Source organism: Somniosus microcephalus, chromosome 29 (genome assembly GCF_052327205.1).
Source record: "Somniosus microcephalus isolate GS21.2 chromosome 29, FLI_Smic_1.0, whole genome shotgun sequence".
Lineage (NCBI taxonomy): Eukaryota > Metazoa > Chordata > Chondrichthyes > Squaliformes > Somniosidae > Somniosus > Somniosus microcephalus.
Genome location: NC_141015.1, coordinates 6,878,968 through 6,904,489, shown reverse-complemented (window position 1 = coordinate 6,904,489; position 25,522 = coordinate 6,878,968). Strand labels below are relative to the sequence as shown.

Sequence of the window (25,522 nt, the reverse complement as noted above, 5' to 3'; positions counted from 1 at the left end):
GGGACAGTGTAGAGGGAGCTTCACTCTGTATCTAACCTGTGCTGTACCTGCCCTGGGAGTGTTTGATGGGACAGTGTAGAGGGAGCTTTACTCTGTAACTAACCCGTGCTGTACCTGCCCTGGGAGTGTTTGATGGGACAGTGTAGAGGGAGCTTTACTCTGTATCTAACCCGTGCTGTACCTCCCCTGGGAGTGTTTGATGGGACAGTGTAGAGGGAGCTTCACTCTGTATCTAACCCGTGCTGTACCTCCCCTGGGAGTGTTTGATGGGACAGTGTAGAGGGAGCTTTACTCTGTATCTAACCCGTGCTGTACCTGCCCTGGGAGTGTTTGATGGGACAGTGTAGAGGGAGCTTTACTCTGTGTCTAACCTGTGCTGTACCTGCCCTGGGAGTGTTTGATGGGACAGTGTAGAGGGAGCTTTACTCTGTAACTAACCCGTGCTGTACCTGCCCTGGGAGTGTTTGATGGGACAGTGTAGAGGGAGCTTTACTCTGTATCTAACCCGTGCTGTACCTCCCCTGGGAGTGTTTGATGGGACAGTGTAGAGGGAGCTTCACTCTGTATCTAACCCGTGCTGTACCTCCCCTGGGAGTGTTTGATGGGACAGTGTAGAGGGAGCTTTACTCAGCCCCTGGTGGTTGGTGAGGCCTGCTATCTTACACTGACTCTCTGTGCTCCTTCTCTTCCAGTAACATAGCAGAGTTGCTGTTTGCGATGGAGGAGCTTCGAGGGCTGCTGCGAAAGTTTAAGAAGGTGATCCAGCGCTACTTCGTCCTGTATCTTGCTCGCTTTGATGCTGTCGTCCTGAATGAAACAATTCAGGTAAAATGAAAGCTTCTGTTAAAGGAAAGGAGCGTCTAGGGCAGAGGTTTTGACTAATGTTAAATGAGGGACCACAGCCGCAGACAATGACTTCCCTGAGGATCAGTGGGACTGGGATCAGTGGGACTGGGATCGGTGGGAGTGGGATCGGTGGGAGTGGGATCGGTGGGAGTGGGAGTGGGAGCGGTGGGAGTAGGAGCAGAGTCAGCGGGAGCCGGGTCGGCGGGAGCTGGATCATAACATCAGATCATAAGAAGTAGGAGCAGGAGTAGGCCATACGGCCCCTCGGGCCTGCTCCGCCATTCAATAAGATCATGGCTGATCCGAACCTAGACTCACGTCCACTTCCGTGCCTGCTCCCCATAACCCCTAATTCCCTTATCAGCTAGGAAACTGTCTATCTCTGTTTTAAATTTATTTAATGTCGCAGCTTCCACAGCTGTCTGAGGTAGCAAATTCCATAGATTTACTACCCTCTGAGTGAAGAAGTTTCTCCTCATCTCAGTTTTGAAACGGCAGCCCATTATTCTAAGATTATGCCCCCTAGTTCTAGTCTCACCCATCAGTGGAAACATCCTCCCCGCATCCACCCGATCAAGCCCCCTCACAATCTTATATGTTTCGATAAGATCGCCTCTCATTCTTCTGAATTCCAATGAGTAGAGGCCCAACCTACTCAACCTTTCCTCATAAGTCAACCCCCTCATCTCCGGAATCAACCGAGTGAACCTTCTCTGAACTGCCTCGAGAGCAAGTATATCTTTTCTTAAATATGGAAACCAAAACTGTATGCAGTATTCCAGGTGTGGCCTCACCAGTACCCTATATAACTGAAGCAAGACTTCCCTGCTTTTATACTCCATCCCCCTTGCAATAAAAGCCAAGATTTCATTGGCCTTCCTGATCACCTGCTGTACCTGCATACTAACCTTCTGTGTTTCATGCACCAGGACCCCCAGATCCCTTTGTACTGTAGCACTTTGCAGTTTCTTTCCATTTAGATAATAACTTGCTCTTTGGTTTTTTCTGCCAAAGTGCATAACCTCACACTTTCCAACATTATATTCCATCTGCCAAATTTCTGCCCACTCACTTAGCCTGTCTATGTCCTTTTGCAGGTTTTTTATGTCCTCCTCACTCACTGCTTTCCCTCCCATCTTTGTATCATCGGCAAACTTGGATACGTTGCACTTGGTCCCCTCCTCCAAATCGTTAATATAGATTGTAAAGAGTTGGGGTCCCAGCACTGACCCCTGCGGAACACCACTAGTTACTGATTGCCAACCCGAGAATGAACCATTTATCCCCACTCTCTGTTTTCTGTTAGATAGCCAATCTTCCACCCATGCCAGTATATTACCCCCAATCCCGTGATTTTTTTATCTTGTGCAGTAATCTTGTGTGTGGCACCTTGTCAAATGCCTTTTGGAAGTCCAAATACACCACATCCACTGGTTCCCCTTTATCCACCCTGTTTGTTACGTCCTCAAAGAATGCGAGCAAATTTGTCAAACATGACTTCCCCTTCATAAAACCATGCTGACTCTGTCCGATTAAATTATGCTTATCCAAATGTCCTGTTACTGCTTCCTTAATAATTGTTAAGTCTGTGAGTTGTTCAAGTAATTAATACTCAGACTTAATCAGTAACAATAAAACAGGTCTTTACTGGTTGGAGGTAGGGACTACACTGAATACAAGATTACTGCACAGTGCTTATATACCGGTGTGTTCACCCCCGGTATTACGTCTACAGCAGCCTGAGAAAGTGGTACATCTCTTAAGGTGGAACAGGCTTAAGCTCTCTTAAGGTGGAACAGGTTACATACACAACAATAATGGACTCCAACATTTTACCAACCACAGATGTTAGGCTAACTGGTCTATAGTTTCCAGCCTTTTGTCTACCTCCCTTTTTAAATAAGGGCGTTACATTAGCAGTTTTCCAATCTCCTGGGACCTTTCCTGAATCCAGGGAGTTTTGGAAAATTATCACCAATGCATCCGCAATCCCTACCGCTACTTCTCTCAAGACCCTAGGATGTAAGCCATCAGGTCCAGGGGATTTATCCGCCTTAAGTCCCATTATCATGCCGAGTACCATCTCCTTAGTGATTTTAATCGTGTTTAGCTCCTCCCCCCTATAGCCCCCTGTTTGTCCAGTGTTGGGATATTTTTAGTGTCCTCTACTGTAAAAACTGATACAAAATATTTGTTCAGCGTATTTGCCATCTCCATGTTCCCCACCACTAATTCCCCGGTCTCGTCCTCTAAGGGACCAACATTCACTTTAGCCACCCTTTTTCTTTTTATGTAACTGTAGAAACTCTTGTTATCTGTTTTTATATTTTTTGCTAGTTTACTTTCATAATCTATCTTCCCTTTCTTAATTAATCTTTTAGTTATTCTTTGCTGGCTTTTAAATGCTTCCCAATCTTCTATCCTCCCACTAGATTTGGCTACTTTATATGCCCTTGTTTTCAGTCGGATACTGTCCTTTATTACTTTACTTAGCCACGGATGGCTGTCTTTTCTTTTACGCCCCTTTTTCCTCAGTGGAATATATTTTTCTTGAAAGTTGTGAAATATCTCCTTGAATGTACACCACTGCTCATGTACCGTCTTACACCGTAATCTATTTTCCCAGTCCACTTTAGTCAACTCTGCTCTCATACCTTCATAGTCTCCTTTATTTAAGCTCAGTATGCTGGTTTGAGATCCAACTCTCTCACCCTCCAACTGAATTTGGAATCCAACCATGTTATGGTCACTCATTCCAAGGGGATCCTTTACGAGGACATTTTTTATTAATCCTGTCTCATTACACAGGACCAGATGTAAGATTGCCTGCCCCCTGGTTGGTTCAGTAACATACTGCTCAAGGAACCCGTCCCTAATACACTCTATGAACTCTTCCTCAAGGCTGCCCTGCCCAATTTGATTTGTCCAGTCAATATGAAAGTTAAAATCACCCATGATTATAGCTGTTCCCTTATTACAAGCCCCAACTATTTCCTGATTTATACTCCGACCAATAGAGTTGCAACTGTTAGGAGGCCTATAGACTACGCCCACTAGTGACTTTTTCCCCTTATTATTCCTTATCTCCACCCAAACTGTTTCACTATCCTGATCCTTTGACCCAATATCATTTCTCACTATTGCAGTGATTCCATCCTTTATTAACATAGCCACCCCACCTCTCTTTCCTTCCTGTCTGTCCTTCCTAATAGTCAAATACTCCTGGATGTTTAGTTCCCAGTCATGGTCACCTCGTAGCCATGTTTCTGTAATGGCCACCAGATCATACCCATGTGTAGTTATTTGTACCGTCAACTCGTCTATTTTGTTACGAATGCTGCTTTTACTCCCTTTTACTACTTTACCTTTATCTTTATATATTCTGTCCCTTCCTGACACGCTCTGGTTTTTAATTTCCCCACTGCTACCTTGCTCTATTGCCTTCTCCGCTGACATTTTTATTTTTCGCTCTCTTGAAACCTCCCCCCACTAATTAGTTTAAAGCCCTCTCTACAGCCCTAGTTATTCGATTCGGGAGGAGGATCAGTGGGACTGGGGGCGGCAGGGGCGGTGGGGGTGGCGGGGGGGCGGGGGCGGCAGGAGCGGGGGCGGCGGAACCGGGATCAGTGGAGTTAGATCTGTGTGAGTGGGAGCAGCGGGAGTGGGAGCAGCGGGAGTGGGAGCAGCGGGAGTGGGATCAGTGGGAGTGTCAACTGAACAGGTGGATGGGAACATTATGGTTGGATTAGATCTGGAAGTGGTTTCAGAGTGTTGGTACGCTGGAGTTGGCCCGTTGAATATTTTTGGTCTAAGGGGAGTATTTTCTGTTCAATCAGTTGATCAAAGTTATAAAAATGTTTGCATTTTATGAAATGTGCTTCATTTAGTCACCTCACACATACCCTTAAGCCACAGTAAAATATACAGTTCAGATGATTTGATCAGAAATAAATGTTTTTGCTTCCGTTCTTTCAGAACCTCTCTGTTTGTCCTGAGGAGGAGTCTGTGATTATGTCGTCCTTTGTGAACAGCTTGACCTCTCTGAACATCAAGCAAGGTAGGGTTCCAAACTAAGGGGAAAACAGGCAGGTCTGCCATGGGATCTGCAAATAGTTTCTACAAATCGTATCTGAGGGGACCCTATAATTCACAATAAAGTATATGCTCGGGAACAAATATTGACCCACTGCAACTCTTCAAATATTGACCCACTCCAACTCTTCAAATATTAACCCACTCCAACTCTTCAAATATTAACCCACTCCAACTCTTCAAATATTGACCCACTCCAGCTCTTCAAATATTGACCCACTCCAACTCTTCAAATATTGACCCACTCCAACTCTTCAAATATTGACCCACTCCAACTCTTCAAATATTGACCCACTCCAACTCTTCAAATATTAACCCACTCCAACTCTTCAAATATTGACCCACTCCAACTCTTCCAATATTATCAATGTACTGTAGTTAACAGGCTCTCTCTCTGTTTGCTGAATCATAGTTGAGAATGAAGAGCAATTTAATTTCCAAGGCCTGCGACTGGATTGGTTTCGGCTGCAGGTAAGCAGTTATTTCTGCAATCAATGAATGAACAGCAATAGCCCTCTGATGTTGTGTTGTATTGTGGGGTGTGGTGTTGTATTGTGGGGTGTGGTGGTGTAGTGTAGGATGTGGTGGGCGGTGCTGGAGTGCGGTTCGATGTGGTGGGATTGAATAACATCACGGGATATGATAGATTTTAATGGGTTTGATGGATTTTAATGGGTTTGATGATTGTAAAAGGTATCAGGAAGACAATGAGGTCTGATAGAATGTGATGACATTGTTTCGGTCTGATGGGATGAAATGATGGGGTGTGATGGAATATGATGTGATGATATCCTTTGTGACTGTGACAAAGGTAAACTATCCCTCCTTGTCCTTCTTGACCTGTCTGCAGCCTTTGACATGGTTGAACAATCCATCCTTCTCCGACGTCTCTCCACCATCGTCCAGCTAGGTGGGACTGCACTCACCTGGTTCCATTCTTATCTATCTAATCGTAGCCAGAGAATCACCTGCAATGGCTTCTCTTCCCGCTCCCGCATCGTTACCTCTGGTGTCCCCCAAGGATCTATCCTTGGTCCCCTCCTATTTCTCATCTACATGTTGCCCCTTGGCGACATCATCCGAAAACACAGGGTCAGTTTCCACATGTACGCTGACGACACCCAGCTCTACCTCAGCACCACCTCTCTCGACCCCTCCACAGTCTCTAAATTGTCAGACTGCTTGTCCGACATCCAGCACTGGAGGAGCAGAAATTTTCTCCAGTTAAATATTGAGAAGACCGAAGCCATTGTCTCTGGCCCCCGCCACAAACTCCGTTCCCTGGGCAACGACTCCATCCCTCTCCCTGGCAACTGTCTGAGGCTGAACCACACTGTTGACAACCTTGGTGTCATATTTGACCCTGAGATGAGCTTCCGACCACATATCCGCGCAATTACTAAGACCGCCTACTTCCACCTCCGTAACATCGCCCGTCTCCGCCCCGCCTCAGCTCATTCGCTACTGAAACCCTCATCCATGCCTTTGTTACCTCCAGACTTGACTATTCCAATGCACTCCTGGCTGGCCTTACATGTTCTACCCTATGTAAACTTGAGGTCATCCAAAACTCGGCTGCCCGTGTCCTAACTCACACCGAGTCCCGTTCACCCATCACCCCTGTGCTCGCTGACCTACATTGGCTTCTGGTTAAGCAACGCCTCGATTTCAAAATTCTCTTCCTTGTTTTCAAATCCCTCCATGGCCTCGCCCCTTCCCTATCTCTGCAACCTCCTTCAGCCCCACAACCACCTCGAGATAGCTGCGCTCCTCTAATTCTGCCCTCTTGAGCATCCCTGATTATAATCGTGCCACCACTGGTGGCCGTACCTTCTGTTGCCTGGGCCCTAAGCTCTGGAATTCCCTGCCTAAACCTCTCCGCCTCACTACCTCTCTCTCCTCCTTTAAGACACTCCTTAAAACCTACCTCTTTGACCAAGCTTTTGGTCATCTTCCCTAATTTATCCTTATGTGGCTCGGTGTCAAATTTTTTGTCTTAAAATAATCCTGTGAAGCGCCTTGGGACCTTTTGCTACATTAAAGGTGCTATAGAAATACAAGTTGTTGTTGTTGATAAGAAGAAAGAAAGGCTTGCATTTCTATAGCACCTTTCACGATCTCAGGATGCCCCAAAGTGCTTTACAGCCAATGAAGTACTTTTGAAGTGTAGTCACTGTTGTAATGTAGGAAACGCAGCAGCCAATTTGTTAACCTTTAGTCCCATTAGTTTGCCTGGTACAGGAAACTTTCGATTTACTCGCACCTAAATAACCGGAAATCTCGGTTAACCGGCAAAATTCAGGAGTAGGTTCAGGTAACTTTTATTACTTGCCTTCCTCCATTTGTTGCTGTGCAAGGGTGTGGCTGCAGCTATTGCTAAGCTACAGAGATGCTTGCAACTTGTGGCCATTGTTCTGAAGCTACAGGGTTTGTTGCTTTATACGGAGCTCTCAGCTCCGTATCTTTTACTATAGCGTTCGGTTATCCAGAATTTTTGATGAACCGGCACCACGTCGGTCCTGTCCGTGCCGGATAAAAAAAAGTTTCCTGTAATTTTTAACTATGACTATCACTAGAGAAAAAGTACTAGGCAAACTAATGGGACTAAAGGCTGATAAGTCCCCCTGGACCAGATGGCCTGCATCCTAGTGTCTTAAAAGAAGTGGCTGCAGAGATAGTGAATGCATTGGTTATAATCTACCAAAATTCCCTGGATTCTGGAGAGGTCCCAGCGGATTGGAAAACCACAAGTGTAACGCCCCTAGTCAAGAAAGGAGGGAGACAGAAAGCCGGAAACTATAGGTCAGTTCAAAGGAGCTGAATTCCAGAGGTGAGGTGAAAGTGACTGCCCTTGACATTAAGGCAGCATTAGAGCAAGTGTGACATCAAGGAGCCCTAGTAAAACTGAAGTCAATGGGAATCAGGAGGAAAACACTCCACTGGCTGGAGTCATACATAGCACAAAGGAAGTTGGTTGTGGTGGTTGGAGGTCAATCATCACAGCCCCAGGACATCGCTGCAAGAGTTCCTCAGGGCAGTGTCCTAGGCCCAACCACCTTCAGTTGCTTCATCAATGACCTTCCCTCCAACATAAGGTCAGAAATGGGGATGATCGCTGATGACTGCACTTGCCTGGATGAGTGCAGCTCCAGCAACACTCAAGAAGCTCAACACCATCCAGGATAAAGCAGCCCGCTTGATTGGCACCCCATCCAACACCTTAAACATTCACTCCCTCTACCGCCGGCGCACCGTGGCTGCAGTGTGTACCATCTACAAGATGCACTGCAGCAACTCGCCAAGGCTTCTTCGGCAGCACCTCCCAAACCTGCGACCTCTTCCACCTAGAAGGACAAGGGCAGCAGGCGCATGGGAACACCAACACCTCCAAGTTCCCTCCAAGACACACACCATCCTGACTTAGAAGTATATCGCCGACCCTTCATCGTCGCTGGGTCAAAAACCTGGAACTCCCTCCCTAACAGCACTGTGGGAGTACCTTCACCACACGGACTGCAGCGGTTCAAGAAGGTGGCTCACCACCACCTTCTCAAGGGCAATTAGGGATGGGCAATAAATGCTGGCCCTGCCAGCGACATCCACATCCCATAAACGAGTAAAAAAAAGCCTAACATCTGTCATTGGGAAAATGCTGGAATCCATTATTAAGGAAGTAATAGCGGGACATTTAGAAAATCATAATATAATCGAGCAGAGTCAACATGGTTTTATGAAAGGGAAATCGTGTTTGATAAATTTACTAGAGTTCTTTGAGCAGGGAGGATAAGGAGGAACCAGTAGAGGTACTGTATTTTGATTTCCAGAAGGCATTCGATAAGGTGTCACATAAAAGGTTACTGCACAAGATAAGAGCTCATGGGGTTGGGGGTAATATATTAGCATGGATAGAGGATTGGCTAACTAACAGAAAACAGAGAGTCGGGATAAACGGGTCATTTTCAGGTTGGCAAACGGTAACTAGTGGGGTGCCACAGGGGATCAGTGCTGGGCCCTCAACTATTTACAATCTACATTAATGACTTGGATAAAGGGACTGAGTCTAATGTAGTCAAATTTGCTGATGATACAAAGATAGGTGGGAAAGCAAGTTGTGAGGAGGACACAAAAAGTCTGCAAAGGGATATCGAGAGGTTAAGTGAGTGGGTAAACATTTGGCAGATGGAGTAGAATGTGGGAAAATCTGAGGTTATCCACTTTGGTAGGAAGAATAAGAAAGAAAATGATTACTTAAACGGAGAGAGGGATTTGGGTGTCCTCGTACATGAAACACAAAACGTTAACATGCAGGTACAGCAAGTAATTAGGAAGGCAAATGGAATGTTGGCCTTTATTGCAAGGGGGATGGAGTAAAAAAGTAGGGAAGTCCTGCTACAACTGTACAGGGCATTGGTGAGACCACACCTGGAGTACTGTGTACAGTTTTGGTCTCCTTATTTAAGGAGGGATATACTTGTATTGGAGGCAGTTCAGAGAAGGTTCACTAAGTTAATTCCTGAGATGAAGGGGTTGTCTTATGAGGAAAGGTTGAGCAGGTTGGGCCAATACTCATTGGAGTTTAGAAGAACGAGAGGTGATCTTATTGAAACATATAAGATTCTGAGGGGGCTCGACAGGGTAGATGCAGAGAGAATGTTTCCCCTCGTGGGGGTATCTAGAACTAGGGGCATAGTTTCAGAATAAGGGGGTCGCCCATTTAAGACGGAGATGAGGAGGAATTTCTTTTCTGAAGGTCGTGAATCTTTGGAATTCTCTACCCCAGAGAGCTGTGGAGGCGGAGTCATTGAATATATTCAAGGCAGCGATAGACAGACATTTGAGCTACAGGGGAGTCGAGGGTTATGGGGAGCGGGCGGGAAAGTGGAGTTGAGGCCAAGATCAGATCAGCCATGATCTTATTAAATGGCGGGGCAGGCTCGAGGGGCCAAATGGTCTACTCCTGTTCCTATTTCTTATGTTTTTAAGTTCAATTTGCACACAGCAAGCTCCCAGAAACAGCAATGTGATAATGAACAGATAATCTATTTTAGTGATAGATTGAGAATTAAATATTGGCCAGAATTCCCCTGCTCTTCTTCGAAATAGTGTTGTGGGATCTTTTACGTCCACCTGAGAGCAGTCGGTGCCTCAGTTTAACGTCTCATCTGAAAGGCGGCACATCCGACAGTTGCAGCATTCCCTCAGCACTGCACTGGAGTGTCAGCCTGGATTGTGTGCTCAAGTCTCTGGAGTGGGACTTGAACCCACAACCTTCTGACTCAGAGAGGAGAGTGCCACAGCTGACACCTTAATGGGATGTGATGGGTTGATGGAGTATGATGGGAAGTGATGATGTGATGGGGTGTGATGGGATTTAATGTGATTTGATGGGATATGATGGTGTGATGGGTGTGATGGGATATGATGGTGTGATGGGTGTGATGGGATATGATGGTGTGATGGGATATGATGGTGTGATGGGATATGCTGGTGTGATGGGATGTGATGGGGTGTGATGGGATATGATGGTGGGATGGGTGTGATGGGATATGCTGGTGTGATGGGATGTGATGGGGTGTGATGGGATATGATGGTGGGATGGGTGTGATGGGATACGATGGTGGGATGGGATATTTTGGAATATGATGGGGTGTGATAGGATTTAATGTGATTTGATGGGATATGATTGTGTGATGGGATATGATGGTGTGATGGGGTGTGATGGGGTCTGATGGAATCTGATGGTGTGGTGGGTGTGATGGGATCTGATGGTGTGATGGGATCTGATGGTGTGATGGGATATGATGGCGTGATGGGTGTGATGAGATATGATGGTGTGATGCGGTGTGATGGGATCTAATGGTGTGATGGGTGTGATGGGATATGATGGTGTGATGGGATCTGATGGTGTGATGGGGTGTGATGGGATATGATGGTGTAATGGGATCTGATGGTGTGATGGGGTGTGATGGGATCTGATGGTGTGATGGGTGTGATGGGATATGATGGTGTGATGGGTGTGATGGGATCTAATGGTGTGATGGGTGTGATGGGATATGATGGTGTGATGGGATCTGATGGGGTGATGGGGTGTGATGGGATATGATGGTGTAATGGGATCTGATGGTGTGATGGGGTGTGATGGGATCTGATGGTGTGATGGGATATGATGGTGTGATGGGGTGATGGGATCTGATGGTGTGATGGGGTGTGATGGGATCTGATGGTGTGATGGGGTGTGATGGGATATGATGGTGTGATGAGGTGATGGGATCTGATGGTGTGATGGGATCTGATGGTGTGATGGGGTGTGATGGGATATGATGGTGTGATGGGGTGTGATGGTGTGATGGGATCTGATGGTGTGATGGGATCTGATGGTGTGAATGGGGTGTGATGGGATCTGATGGGTATGATGGGATCTGATGGTGTGATGGGTGTGATGGGATCTGATGGTGTGGTGGTGTGTGATGGGATCTGATGGTGTGATGGGATCTGATGGTGTGATGGGGTGTGATGGGATATGATGGTGTGATGAGGTGATGGGATATGATGGTGTGATGGGATCTGATGGTGTGATGGGGTGTGATGGGATCTGATGGTGTGATGGGATCTAATGGTGTGATGGGGTGTGATGGTGTGATAGGGTGTGATGGGATCTGATGGTGTGATGGGATCTGATGGTGTGATGGGATCTGATGGTGTGATGGATCTGATGGTGTGATGGGGTATGATGGGATATGATGGTGTGATGGGATCTGATGGGGTGTGATGGGATATGATGTGATGTGTGTGATGGGATCTGATGGTGTAATGGTGTGTGATGGGATCTGATGGTGTGATGGGATCTGATGGTGTGATGGGATCTGATGGTGTGATGGGCATGATGGGATCTGATGGTGTGATGGGTGTGATGGGATCTGATGGTGTGATGGGATCTGATGGTGTGATGGGATCTGATAGTGTCATGGAAGTGATGGGATCTGATGGGTGATGGGATATGATGGTGTGATGGGATCTAATGGTGTGATGGGGTGTGGTGGGATATGATGGTGTGATGGGGTGTGATGCGATCTGATGGTGTGATGGGGTGTGATGGGATATGATGGTGTGATGGGTGTGATGGGATCTGATGGTGTGATGGGTGTGATGGGATCTGATGGTATGATGGGTGATGGGATCTGATGGTGTGATGGGATCTGAGAGTGTCATTGGTGTGATGGGATCTGATGGTGTGATGGGATCTGATGGTGTGATGGGTGTGATGGTGTGTGATGGGATCTGATGGTGTGATGGGATCTGATGGTGTGATGGGGTGTGATGGGATATGATGGTGTGATGGGTGTGATGGGGTCTGATGGTGTGGTTGTGTGTGATGGGATCTGATGGTGTGATGATTGTGATGGGATCTGGTGGGTGTGATGGGATCTGATGGTGTGATGGGATCTGATGGTGTGATGGGGTGTGATGGGATATGATGGTGTGATGGGATCTGATGGGGTGTGATGGGATATGATGTGATGGGTATGATGGGATCTGATGGTGTAATGGTGTGTGATGGGATCTGATGGTGTGATGGGATCTGATGGCGTGATGGGTGTGATGGGATATGGTGTGATGGGGTGTGATGTGATGGTGTGATGGGATCTGATGGTGTGTTGGGGTATGATGGGATATGATAGTGTGATGGGTGTGATGGGATCTGATGGTGTGATGCGACCTGATGGTATGATGGGGTGATGGGATCTGATGGTGTGATGGGATCTGATAGTGTCATGGGTGTGATGGGATCTGATGGGGTGATTGGATATGATGGTGTGATGGGATCTAATGGTGTGATGGGGTGTGGTGGGATATGATGGTGTGATGGGGTGTGATGCGATCTGGTGTGATGGGGTGTGATGGGATATGATGGTGTGATGGGATCTGATAGTGTGATGGGTGTGATGGGATCTGATGGTATGATGGGGTAATGGGTTCTGATGGTGTGATGGGATCTGATAGTGTCATTGGTGTGATGGGATCTGATGGTGTGATGGGATCTGATGGTGTGAATGGGGTGTGATGGGATCTGATGGTGTGATGGGATCTGATGGCGTGATGGGATCTGATGGTGTGATGGGGTGTGATGGGATATGACGGTGTGATGGGATCTGATGGTGTGATGGGATCTGATGGTGTGATGGATGTGATGGGATATGATGGTGTGATGGGTGTGATGGGATCTGATAGTGTGATGTGTGTGATGGGATCTGATGGTATGATGGGGTAATGGGATCTGATGGTGTGATGGGATCTGATAGTGTCATTGGTGTGATGGGATCTGATGGTGTGATGGGTGTGATGGGATCTGATGGTGTGGTGGTGTGTGATGGGATCTGATGGTGTGATGGGATCTGATGGTGTGATGGGGTGTGATGGGATATGATGGTGTGATGGGTGTGATGGGATCTGATGGTGTGATGGGTGTGATGGGATCTGATGGTATGATGGGTGATGGGATCTGATGGTGTGATGGGATCTGAGAGTGTCATTGGTGTGATGGGATCTGATGGTGTGATGGGATCTGATGGTGTGATGGGTGTGATGGTGTGTGATGGGATCTGATGGTGTGATGGGATCTGATGGTGTGATGGGGTGTGATGGGATATGATGGTGTGATGGGTGTGATGGGGTCTGATGGTGTGGTTGTGTGTGATGGGATCTGATGGTGTGATGATTGTGATGGGATCTGGTGGGTGTGATGGGATCTGATGGTGTGATGGGATCTGATGGTGTGATGGGGTGTGATGGGATATGATGGTGTGATGGGATCTGATGGGGTGTGATGGGATATGATGTGATGGGTATGATGGGATCTGATGGTGTAATGGTGTGTGATGGGATCTGATGGTGTGATGGGATCTGATGGCGTGATGGGTGTGATGGGATATGGTGTGATGGGGTGTGATGTGATGGTGTGATGGGATCTGATGGTGTGTTGGGGTATGATGGGATATGATAGTGTGATGGGTGTGATGGGATCTGATGGTGTGATGCGACCTGATGGTATGATGGGGTGATGGGATCTGATGGTGTGATGGGATCTGATAGTGTCATGGGTGTGATGGGATCTGATGGGGTGATTGGATATGATGGTGTGATGGGATCTAATGGTGTGATGGGGTGTGGTGGGATATGATGGTGTGATGGGGTGTGATGCGATCTGGTGTGATGGGGTGTGATGGGATATGATGGTGTGATGGGATCTGATAGTGTGATGGGTGTGATGGGATCTGATGGTATGATGGGGTAATGGGATCTGATGGTGTGATGGGATCTGATAGTGTCATTGGTGTGATGGGATCTGATGGTGTGATGGGATCTGATGGTGTGAATGGGGTGTGATGGGATCTGATGGTGTGATGGGATCTGATGGCGTGATGGGATCTGATGGTGTGATGGGGTGTGATGGGATATGACGGTGTGATGGGATCTGATGGTGTGATGGGATCTGATGGTGTGATGGATGTGATGGGATATGATGGTGTGATGGGTGTGATGGGATCTGATAGTGTGATGTGTGTGATGGGATCTGATGGTATGATGGGGTAATGGGATCTGATGGTGTGATGGGATCTGATAGTGTCATTGGTGTGATGGGATCTGATGGTGTGATGGGTGTGATGGGACCTGATGGTGTGAATGGGGTGTGATGGGATCTGATGGTGTGATGGGATCTGATGGCGTGATGGGATCTGATGGTGTGATGGGGTGTGATGGGATATGACGGTGTGATGGGATCTGATGGGGTGTGATGGGATATGCTGTGATGGGTATGATGGGATCTGATGGTGTGATGGGATCTGATGGTATGGTGGTGTGTGATGGGATCTGATGGTGTGATGATTGTGATGGGATCTAGTGGGTGTGATGGGATCTGATTGTGTGATGGGATCTGATGGTGTGATGGTTGTGATGGGATCTGATGAGTGTGATGGGATCTGATGGGTGTGAAGGGATCTGATGGGTGTGAAGGGATCTGATGGTGTGATGGGATCTGATGGTGTGATGGAGTACGATATTTCATGTCGGTACCTGCCTTGAATTGGCACTAGTCGCAGTCGTGGGCTTCATGCTTGGCATCACTCCGTTTGTTACACCAGTTGCCTGTTCCATTTCAGGCTTATACAAGTGTTGCCAAAACACCTTTGATTCTGCGAGAAAATCTGAAGATTGCATCACTGATGAACACGATTGTCTTCCACACAAAGATGCTGGACCATTTGGATGGTCTGTTGGAGGAGACCGCTGACCTCACCACATTCTGGTTTGTACTGCAGGAACACACACAGACAGTGCTTACTATAAACCCGGTGCCTGGGCCCGAGAGAGCGAGCAGCAGAACTCCTCCCCCTTCCTCCCCTCATTATGTGGAGACAGTTTCCACTACAGCTGACTGTGAGAAAATCTCACTCCATCGAGCACATGGTTTCCAAACCAACTGGTTGTTAATAAAGAGTGTTTGTGTCACAGAGAGCGAGAGAGAGAGTAAGAAGAGGGAGGGAAGGAGAAAGAGTGAGAGGGTGAGACCAAGCCGACCGCAGGCCTGAATCTGTGTTGAGAGAAAGCGGAGAGCATGAACGGAAAAGCTGAGAGTCCGAGTACTCAGAGTGAGTGAGTGTGAGGAGGGGGTGAGAAGGAGATGTGTGATAACTCGACTCTCCTGAATTATGGGCTGTTAGTGCCTGAGCCCTGTTCACCTCGTGCAGTATAATGTGCCCCCAAAGTGTTGCTCAAGGACTCATTCAGAACTTCGCTCCTGTCCTCTTGAACTCCCCCCCCACCCCGAATTCCTCCACCTTTTCCCATCCTGCTTTCAAAAACCTCATCAAAACCCCTCTCTTTGAAAACAACCACCTTCCCCACACTAACCTTCTCCATCTTTCCCTTTCTCCCTCTTGCTTGGTGTCCCCAATGTGAAGGACTTTGAGAGTGTCTCCCTGTGCATGAGGGGCGAGAAAGAGAATAATCCTTTTGGACTGATGTGACTAACTATGTGAGCAAGGGCCCATATTGTGGACTTGCCCAATGACTTCTTGGGTCAGTGGACTTGCACACTCTGACACCTGTACCTCTTTTCTGTGGCAGCTTCTACCCACGTTTGTTTGAGAAGATGTTTTCACAAAGCGCAGAGGACCCCACACAACTGCAGTACCTGATTGCTTTTCCGATGGTTTGCTCCCACTTCTCAAACTGTGTCCACGACATGTGCCCTGAGGAGGTGAGTCCCTGAAGATCTTTGCTACCTACCTGTGCTGCCAGCTCCAAGTACACCTATCTTCTCAAAGTGGCTTCTCTTAAACTAGGAGCTAGAATGAAGGGGCCACAGACTGCTCCTGCAGCCCATGGGATGGCCAACCACAGCCACAACCCTACACAACAATTGGCTTGTATGAGCTGGATGCCTTCCTCTGGTAGAGCTTTCTGTTCAGCAGTGTAGCCGTGTCGTAGTTGGCCCCTGCTGTAGGCTCACAGAAACTTTACACAATGCTGGTGTCACATTTCTATGAGGTTGCAGTGATCCAGTCACCTTGTTGCTTTCTCAATCGGCAAACGGATGACGCAATTTAAAATTAGAGCCAGGCCGTTCAGGGGTGATGTCAGGAAGCACATCTTCACACAAAGGGTAGTGGAAATCTGGAACTCTCCCCCAAAAAGCTGTTGATGCCAGGGGTCAATTGGAGCTTTCAAAACTGAGATTGATAGATTTTTGTTGGATAAGGGTATTAGGGGTTACGGAACCAAGGCGGGTGGATGGAGTTAAGATACAGATCAGCCATGATCTCATTGAATGGAGGAACAGGCTCGAGGGGCTGAATGGCCTCCTCCTGTTCCCATGTTCCTAAAAGAGCTGCAAAAGTGATTACTTTCAGACCTGACATGGGCCAGTTTCCATAATCGGACACGAGGCCCAACAAGCCCGGCCCATTCTGTTAGATCAACTCCGCGATACCCACCGTCCCATCATGCCCCTCAGAGATGGGCAGATGCTGTGATGGGAGGGATGTCGGTTGCTATGGAAATATCTGTGACTGGGTGGGGTTATAGAATGGAGAACCGCCCTGGCTCGAGGTTCTGTTCACTCAATGAGAGTCAGCACTATTTGTATGTATTTGAACTATATGTTGGGGGACTGGAAGCACACACAATGCTCAGAGATTAGCTCCCGGAAAGTGGGACTGTGTCAAACACTGTAAGAGATGGGGTTGGGCATACCAGTGCACATTGTACAGAAATACCTCTCTCACCAGTGTCACTTTGGCACATGAAATGCAGGGCAGTAGCCCCGAATTAGCGGGGGAGTCTGTCTGAAGTTGCTGGATCAGGCCTGTTGCTTTAATACAATTGCTGATGGATGTGTTGTCTCTTTCTGTGCAGTACCCTGTCCTCCAGAATCGAAGCATTGGTTTGTGCGGCAATTTTCTGGATGAAATTACCAAACACGCCAGCATCTGTATCATTGAGCTCTGCTGTGAGCAACGTAACCTTAGTGAGAAGGTGAGTGAGGTCGGAGGCTGAAATACCTCTCGCTCAGAACTGGAAATGCTACAGAGTTGTACTGACGCACACCTCCTGGGCTCATCTCTCCGCAGCTTCTGCCCAAGTACACCGCTCAAACCATCAGCAAAGTTGTCAACAAGAAGCGAAAGAAACCGGTTGGGAAGAAAGCCGAGCCAAACCGTGAGAAGCCGGGTATAGAGAGCCAGCGGAAGGACAGACTCATCGTCACCAAGTAGGTGAAGGAGATGGAGGGCTGAGGATGTGGGTTCGAAACAATCAACACAATTGTACCGATGGATTATGAATGCTAGTTAGTGATACGCTGTATTGCTGCCAGTGGGTCTGGGCCGGGCACATGGTGCGTGGCCATACATTCAGCCTGGTACCGAGACTTGGTGCCATCAGGGTATATGTTCCGGTTGCTAAGGCTGGTTGCACAGGGCCAGATAGTTGGCTTCAAGCTGTACCACTCCAGCCCCAAGCACCATTCTCTGGCCTAAAGTGAGTCATACTGTGATTTAATATGCAGGAGCTCGCAGAGCTGAAACATCGGAATGAAGAGCCCGCTGGTGGTATAAGCTAAAGATGATGTTTGGTTCTGAAGTGCCACAAATACAATATTTGATGATAGGAATGGAGTGGAACATGAAGGCAGCAGGAATGAGAGGGAGGTCAGCTGGAATGAGAGGGAGATCAGCTGGAATGAGAGGGAGATCAGCTGGAATGAGATGGAGATCAGCTGGAATGAGAGGGAGGTCAGCTGGAATGAGAGGGAGGTCAGCTGGAATGAGAGGGAGATCAGCTGGAATGACAGGGAGGTCAGCTGGAATGAGAGGGAGATCAGCTGGAATGACAGGGAGATCAGCTGGAATGAGAGGGAGATCAGCTGGCACCAGGCTGCTCACACCTGGCATGAGGTCACTAAGGTTCTGTGCAGGACATGGCTACCTGGCAATGGTGGTGGCCAATCGGCTCTGCAGCTGAAGGTCAGGAGATCAATGCCATCTGCTGCAAGGGTAGCTGCAGGCAACCTGCACTACAGAGAGTCACAGTCAGAGAGAGATACAGTCAGAGAGAGACACAGTCAGAGAGAGTCACAGTCAGAGAGAGACACAGTCAGAGAGAGTCACAGTCAGAGAGAGACACAGTCAGAGAGAGTCACAGTCAGAGAGAGTCACAGTCAGAGAGGGACACAGTCAGAGAGAGACACAGTCAGAGAGAGACACAGTCAGAGAGAGTCACAGTCAGAGAGAGTCACAGTCAGAGAGAGTCATAGTCAGAGAGAGTCACAGTCAGAGAGAGTCACAGTCAGAGAGAGTCACAGTCAGAGAGAGTCACAGTCAGAGAGAGACACAGTCAGAGAGAGTCACAGTCAGAGAGAGTCACAGTCAGAGAAAAACACAGTCAGAGAGAGTCACAGTCAGAGAGAGTGACAGTCAGAGAGAGTGACAGTCAGAGAGGGTCAGTCAGAGAGAGTGACAGTCAGAGAGAGACACAATCCGAGAGGGACACAGTCAGAGAGAGTCACAGTCAGAGAGAGACACAGTCAGAGAGAGTGACAGTCAGAGAGGGTCAGTCAGAGAGAGTCACAGTCAGAGAGAGTCACAGTCAGAGAGAGTCACAGTCAGAGAGTGACAGTCAGAGAGAGACACAATCTGAGAGGGACACAGTCAGAGAGAGTCACAGTCAGAGAGAGACACAGTCAGAGAGAGTCAGTCAGAGAGAGTGACAGTCAGAGAGGGTCAGTCAGAGAGAGTCACAGTCAGAGAGAGTCACAGTCAGAGAGAGTCACAGTCAGAGAGGGACACAGTCAGAGAGGGACACAGTCAGAGAGAGTCACAGTCAGAGAGAGACACAGTCAGAGAGAGTCACAGTCCGAGAGAGTCACAGTCAGAGAGAGACACAGTCAGAGAGAGTGACAGTCAGAGAGGGTCAGTCAGAGAGAGTCACAGTCAGAGAGAGTCACAGTCAGAGAGTGACAGTCAGAGAGAGACACAATCCGAGAGGGACACAGTCAGAGAGAGTCACAGTCAGAGAGAGACACAGTCAGAGAGAGTCAGTCAGAGAGAGTGACAGTCAGAGAGGGTCAGTCAGAGAGAGTCACAGTCAGAGAGAGTCACAGTCAGAGAGAGTCACAGTCAGAGAGGGACACAGTCAGAGAGAGTCACAGTCAGAGAGAGACACAGTCAGAGAGAGTCACAGTCAGAGAGAGTCAGTCAGAGAGAGTGACAGTCAGAGAGAGTCACAGTCAGAGAGGGTCACAGTCAAAGAGAGACACAGTCAGAGAGGGACACAGTCAGAGAGGGACACAGTCAGAGAGAGACACAGTCAGAGAGAGTCACAGTCAGAGAGAGTCATAGTCAGAGAGAGTCAGAGTCAGAGAGAGTCAGAGTCAGAGAGAGACACAGTCAGAGAGAGTCACAGTCAGAGAGGGACACAGTCAGAGAGGGACACAGTCAGAGAGAGACACAGTCAGAGAGAGTCACAGTCAGAGAGAGTCACAGTCAGAGAGAGTCACAGTCAGAGAGAGTCAGAGTCAGAGAGAGTCAGAGTCAGAGAGAGTCACAGTCAGAGAGAGTCACAGTCAGAGAGAGTCACAGTCAGAGAGGGACACAGTCAGAGAGAGGCACAGTCAGAGAGAGTCTGATGCGCTATCAATTACTCATAAAAGACTGAGAGTTAAGAGAGTAACTAAAGGCTTTTATTAACAAAAGAATGAAGGTCTGCCTCGAGTGGTCGACCGGTCCAGAAATACAAAGGGCTGGGGAGCAGCCACCTTTATACTAGGACTTGTGGGAGGAGTCAGCCGAGGCATGTCCAGGCATGTACACAGTGGAATACAAACAGTGGTTTACCACAGAGTCACAGTCAGAGAGAGTCACAGTCAGAGAGAGACACAGTCAGAGAGAGTCACAGTCAGAGAGCGACACAGTCAGAGAGAGACACAGTCAGAGAGAGTCACAGTCAGAGAGAGTCACAGTCAGAGAGAGACACAGTCAGAGAGAGTGACAGTCAGAGAGAGTGACAGTCAGAGAGAGTGACAGTCAGAGAGAGTGACAGTCAGAGAGAGTGACAGTCAGAGAGAGTGACAGTCAGAGAGAGTGACAGTCAGAGAGAGTGACAGTCAGAGAGAGACACAGTCAGAGAGAGTGACAGTCAGAGAGAGTGACAGTCAGAGAGAGTGACAGTCAGAGAGAGTGACAGTCAGAGAGAGTGACAGTCAGAGAGAGTGACAGTCAGAGAGAGACACAGTCAGAGAGAGTCACAGTCAGAGAGAGTCAGTCAGAGAGAGTGACAGTCAGAGAGGGTCAGTCAGAGAGAGTCACAGTCAGAGAGAGTCACAGTCAGAGAGAGTCACAGTCAGAGAGAGACACAGTCAGAGAGGGTCAGTCAGAATGAGTCACAGTCAGAGAGAGTGACAGTCAGAGAGAGTGACAGTCAGAGAGAGTGACAGTCAGAGAGGGACACAGTCAGAGAGGGACACAGTCAGAGAGGGACACAGTCAGAGAGGGACACAGTCAGAGAGAGTCACAGTCAGAGAGAGTCACAGTCAGAGAGAATCAGTCAGAGAGAGTGACAGTCAGAGAGAGTCACAGTCAGAGAGGGTCACAATCAAAGAGAGACACAGTCAGAGAGGGACACAGTCAGAGAGGGACACAGTCAGAGAGAGTCACAGTCAGAGAGAGACACAGTCAGAGAGAGTCACAGTCAGAGAGAGACACAGTCAGAGAGGGTCAGTCAGAATGAGTCACAGTCAGAGAGAGTGACAGTCAGAGAGAGTGACAGTCAGAGAGAGTGACAGTCAGAGAGGGACATAGTCAGAGAGGGACACAGTCAGAGAGGGACACAGTCAGAGAGAGTCACAGTCAGAGAGAGACACAGTCAGAGAGAGTCACAGTCAGAGAGAGTCAGTCAGAGAGAGTGACAGTCAGAGAGGGTCAGTCAGAGAGAGTGACAGTCAGAGAGAGTGACAGTCAGAGAGAGTGACAGTCAGAGAGAGACACAGTCAGAGAGGGACACAGTCAGAGAGAGACACAGTCAGAGAGAGTCACAGTCAGAGAGAGTCACAGTCAGAGAGAGTCAGAGTCAGAGAGAGTCAGAGTCAGAGAGAGTCAGAGTCAGAGAGAGACACAGTCAGAGAGAGTCACAGTCAGAGAGGGACACAGTCAGAGAGGGACACAGTCAGAGAGAGACACAGTCAGAGAGAGTCACAGTCAGAGAGAGTCACAGTCAGAGAGAGTCAGAGTCAGAGAGAGTCAGAGTCAGAGAGAGACACAGTCAGAGAGAGTCACAGTCAGAGAGGGACACAGTCAGAGAGAGGCACAGTCAGAGAGAGTCTGATGCGCTATCAATTACTCATAAAAGACTGAGAGTTAAGAGAGTAACTAAAGGCTTTTATTAACAAAAGAATGAAGGTCTGCCTCGAGTGGTCGACCGGTCCAGAAATACAAAGGGCTGGGGAGCAGCCACCTTTATACTAGGACTTGTGGGAGGAGTCAGCCGAGGCATGTCCAGGCATGTACACAGTGGAATACAAACAGTGGTTTACCACAGAGTCACAGTCAGAGAGAGTCACAGTCAGAGAGAGTCACAGTCAGAGAGAGACACAGTCAGAGAGAGTCACAGTCAGAGAGCGACACAGTCAGAGAGAGACACAGTCAGAGAGAGTCACAGTCAGAGAGAGTCACAGTCAGAGAGAGACACAGTCAGAGAGAGACACAGTCAGAGAGAGTGACAGTCAGAGAGAGTGACAGTCAGAGAGAGTGACAGTCAGAGAGAGTGACAGTCAGAGAGAGTGACAGTCAAAGAGAGTGACAGTCAGAGAGAGACACAGTCAGAGAGAGTGACAGTCAGAGAGAGTGACAGTCAGAGAGAGTAACAGTCAGAGAGAGTGACAGTCAGAGAGAGTGACAGTCAGAGAGAGTGACAGTCAGAGAGAGTGACAGTCAGAGAGAGACACAGTCAGAGAGAGTCACAGTCAGAGAGAGTCAGTCAGAGAGAGTGACAGTCAGAGAGGGTCAGTCAGAGAGAGTCACAGTCAGAGAGAGTCACAGTCAGAGAGAGTCACAGTCAGAGAGAGACACAGTCAGAGAGGGTCAGTCAGAATGAGTCACAGTCAGAGAGAGTGACAGTCAGAGAGAGTGACAGTCAGAGAGAGTGACAGTCAGAGAGGGACACAGTCAGAGAGGGACACAGTCAGAGAGGGACACAGTCAGAGAGAGTCACAGTCAGAGAGAGTCACAGTCAGAGAGAATCAGTCAGAGAGAGTGACAGTCAGAGAGAGTCACAGTCAGAGAGGGTCACAATCAAAGAGAGACACAGTCAGAGAGGGACACAGTCAGAGAGGGACACAGTCAGAGAGAGTCACAGTCAGAGAGAGAGACACAGTCAGAGAGAGTCACAGTCAGAGAGAGACACAGTCAGAGAGGGTCAGTCAGAATGAGTCACAGTCAGAGAGAGTGACAGTCAGAGAGAGTGACAGTCAGAGAGAGTGACAGTCAGAGAGGGACATAGTCAGAGAGGGACACAGTCAGAGAGGGACACAGTCAGAGAGAGTCACAGTCAGAGAGAGACACAGTCAGAGAGAGTCACAGTCAGAGAGAGTCAGTCAGAGAGAGTGACAGTCAGAGAGGGTCAGTCAGAGAGAGTGACAGTCAGAGAGAGTGACAGTCAGAGAGAGTGACAGTCAGAGAGAGTGACAGTCAGAGAGAGACACAGTCAGAGAGGGACACAGTCAGAGAGAGACACAGTCAGAGGGAGTCACAGTCAGAGAGAGTCAGTCAGAGAGAGTCACAGTCAGAGAGGGTCACAGTCAGAGAGGGTCACAGTCAAAGAGAGACACAGTCAGAGAGGGACACAGTCAGAGAGGGACACAGTTAGAGAGGGACACATTCAGAGAGAGTCACAGTCAGAGAGAGACACAGTCAGAGAGAGTCACAGTCAGAGAGAGACAGTCAGAGAGGGTGACAGTCAGAGAGAGACACAGTCAGAGAGAGTCACAGTCAGAGAGAGTCACAGTCAAAGAGAGACACAGTCAGAGAGAGTCACAGTCAGAGAGAGTCACAGTCAGAGAGAGTCACAGTCAGAGAGGGACACAGTCAGAGAGAGACACAGTCAGTGCGAGTCACAGTCAGAGAGAGTCACAGTCAGAGAGAGTCACAGTGAGAGAGGGACACAGTCAGAGAGAGTCACAGTCAGAGAGAGTGACAGTCAGAGAGAGTGACAGTCAGAGAGAGTGACAGTCAGAGAGAGTGACAGTCAGAGAGGGACATAGTCAGAGAGGGACACAGTCAGAGAGGGACACAGTCAGAGAGAGTCACAGTCAGAGAGAGACACAGTCAGAGAGAGTCACAGTCAGAGAGAGTCAGTCAGAGAGAGTGACAGTCAGAGAGGGTCAGTCAGAGAGAGTGACAGTCAGAGAGAGTGACAGTCAGAGAGAGTGACAGTCAGAGAGAGTGACAGTCAGAGAGAGACACAGTCAGAGAGGGACACAGTCAGAGAGAGACACAGTCAGAGGGAGTCACAGTCAGAGAGAGTCAGTCAGAGAGAGTCACAGTCAGAGAGGGTCACAGTCAGAGAGGGTCACAGTCAAAGAGAGACACAGTCAGAGAGGGACACAGTCAGAGAGGGACACAGTTAGAGAGGGACACATTCAGAGAGAGTCACAGTCAGAGAGAGACACAGTCAGAGAGAGTCACAGTCAGAGAGAGACAGTCAGAGAGGGTGACAGTCAGAGAGAGACACAGTCAGAGAGAGTCACAGTCAGAGAGAGTCACAGTCAAAGAGAGACACAGTCAGAGAGAGTCACAGTCAGAGAGAGTCACAGTCAGAGAGAGTCACAGTCAGAGAGGGACACAGTCAGAGAGAGACACAGTCAGTGCGAGTCACAGTCAGAGAGAGTCACAGTCAGAGAGAGTCACAGTGAGAGAGGGACACAGTCAGAGAGAGACACAGTCAGTGCGAATCACAGTCAGAGAGAGTCACAGTCAAAGAGAGACACAGTCAGAGAGAGTAGGTCAGAGAGAGACACAGTCAGAGAGAGTCACAATCAGAGGGACACAGTCAGAGAGAGTCACAGTCAGAGAGAATCACAGTCAGAGAGGGACACAGTCAGAGAGAGACACAGTCAGAGAGAGACACAGTCAGAGAGAGACACAGTCAGAGAGAGTCACAGTCAGAGAGAGACACAGTCAGAGAGAGTCACAGTCAGAGAGAGTCACAGTCAGAGAGAGTCACAGTCAGAGAGAGTCACAGTCAGAGAGAGTCACAGTCAGAGAGAGTCAGTCAGAGAGAGTCACAGTCAGAGAGGGTCACAGTCAGAGAGAGTCACAGTCAGAGAGAGTCACAGTCAGAGAGAGTCAGTCAGAGAGAGTGACAGTCAGAGAGGGTCAGTCAGAGAGAGTGACAGTCAGAGAGTGTGACAGTCAGAGAGAGTGACAGTCAGAGAGAGTGACAGTCAGAGAGAGTGACAGTCAGAGAGAGACACAGTCAGAGAGGGACACAGTCAGAGAAGGACACAGTCAGAGAGAGTCACAGTCAGAGAGAGACACAGTCAGAGGGAGTCACAGTCAGAGAGAGTCCGTCAGAGAGAGTCACAGTCAGAGAGGGTCACAGTCAGAGAGGGTCACAGTCAAAGAGAGACACAGTCAGAGAGGGACACAGTCAGAGAGAGACACAGTCAGTGCGAGTCACAGTCAGAGAGAGTCACAGTCAGAGAGAGTCACAGTCAGAGAGAGTCACAGTGAGAGAGGGACACAGTCAGAGAGAGACACAGTCAGTGCGAGTCACAGTCAGAGAGAGTCACAGTCAGAGAGAGTCACAATCAGAGAGAGTCACAGTCAGAGAGAATCACAGTCAGAGAGAGACACAGTCAGAGAGAGTCACAGTCAGAGAGAGTCACAGTCAGAGAGAGACACAGTCAGAGAGAGACAGTCAGAGAGAGTCACAGTCAGAGAGAGTCACAGTCAGAGAGAGTCACAGTCAAAGAGAGTCACAGAGAGAGAGGGACACAGTCAGAGAGAGTCACAGTCAGAGAGAGTCAGTC

General features: G+C 48.5%; 1 protein-coding gene across 1 annotated transcript in view; it reads left to right on the top strand.

Annotated features, from left to right (window-relative positions):
* Nucleotides 1–25,522, top strand: part of LOC147098445 (nck-associated protein 1-like) — a 211,110-nt gene that overhangs the window by 117,140 nt on the left and 68,448 nt on the right. The window contains exons 13-19 of the mRNA XM_085970119.1: nucleotides 693–825; nucleotides 4,822–4,903; nucleotides 5,351–5,409; nucleotides 15,099–15,244; nucleotides 16,066–16,198; nucleotides 17,356–17,475; nucleotides 17,571–17,710. Of these exons, the coding sequence (XP_085826245.1) occupies nucleotides 693–825; nucleotides 4,822–4,903; nucleotides 5,351–5,409; nucleotides 15,099–15,244; nucleotides 16,066–16,198; nucleotides 17,356–17,475; nucleotides 17,571–17,710 (813 nt within the window). The remainder of the gene's footprint in view (nucleotides 1–692; nucleotides 826–4,821; nucleotides 4,904–5,350; nucleotides 5,410–15,098; nucleotides 15,245–16,065; nucleotides 16,199–17,355; nucleotides 17,476–17,570; nucleotides 17,711–25,522) is intronic.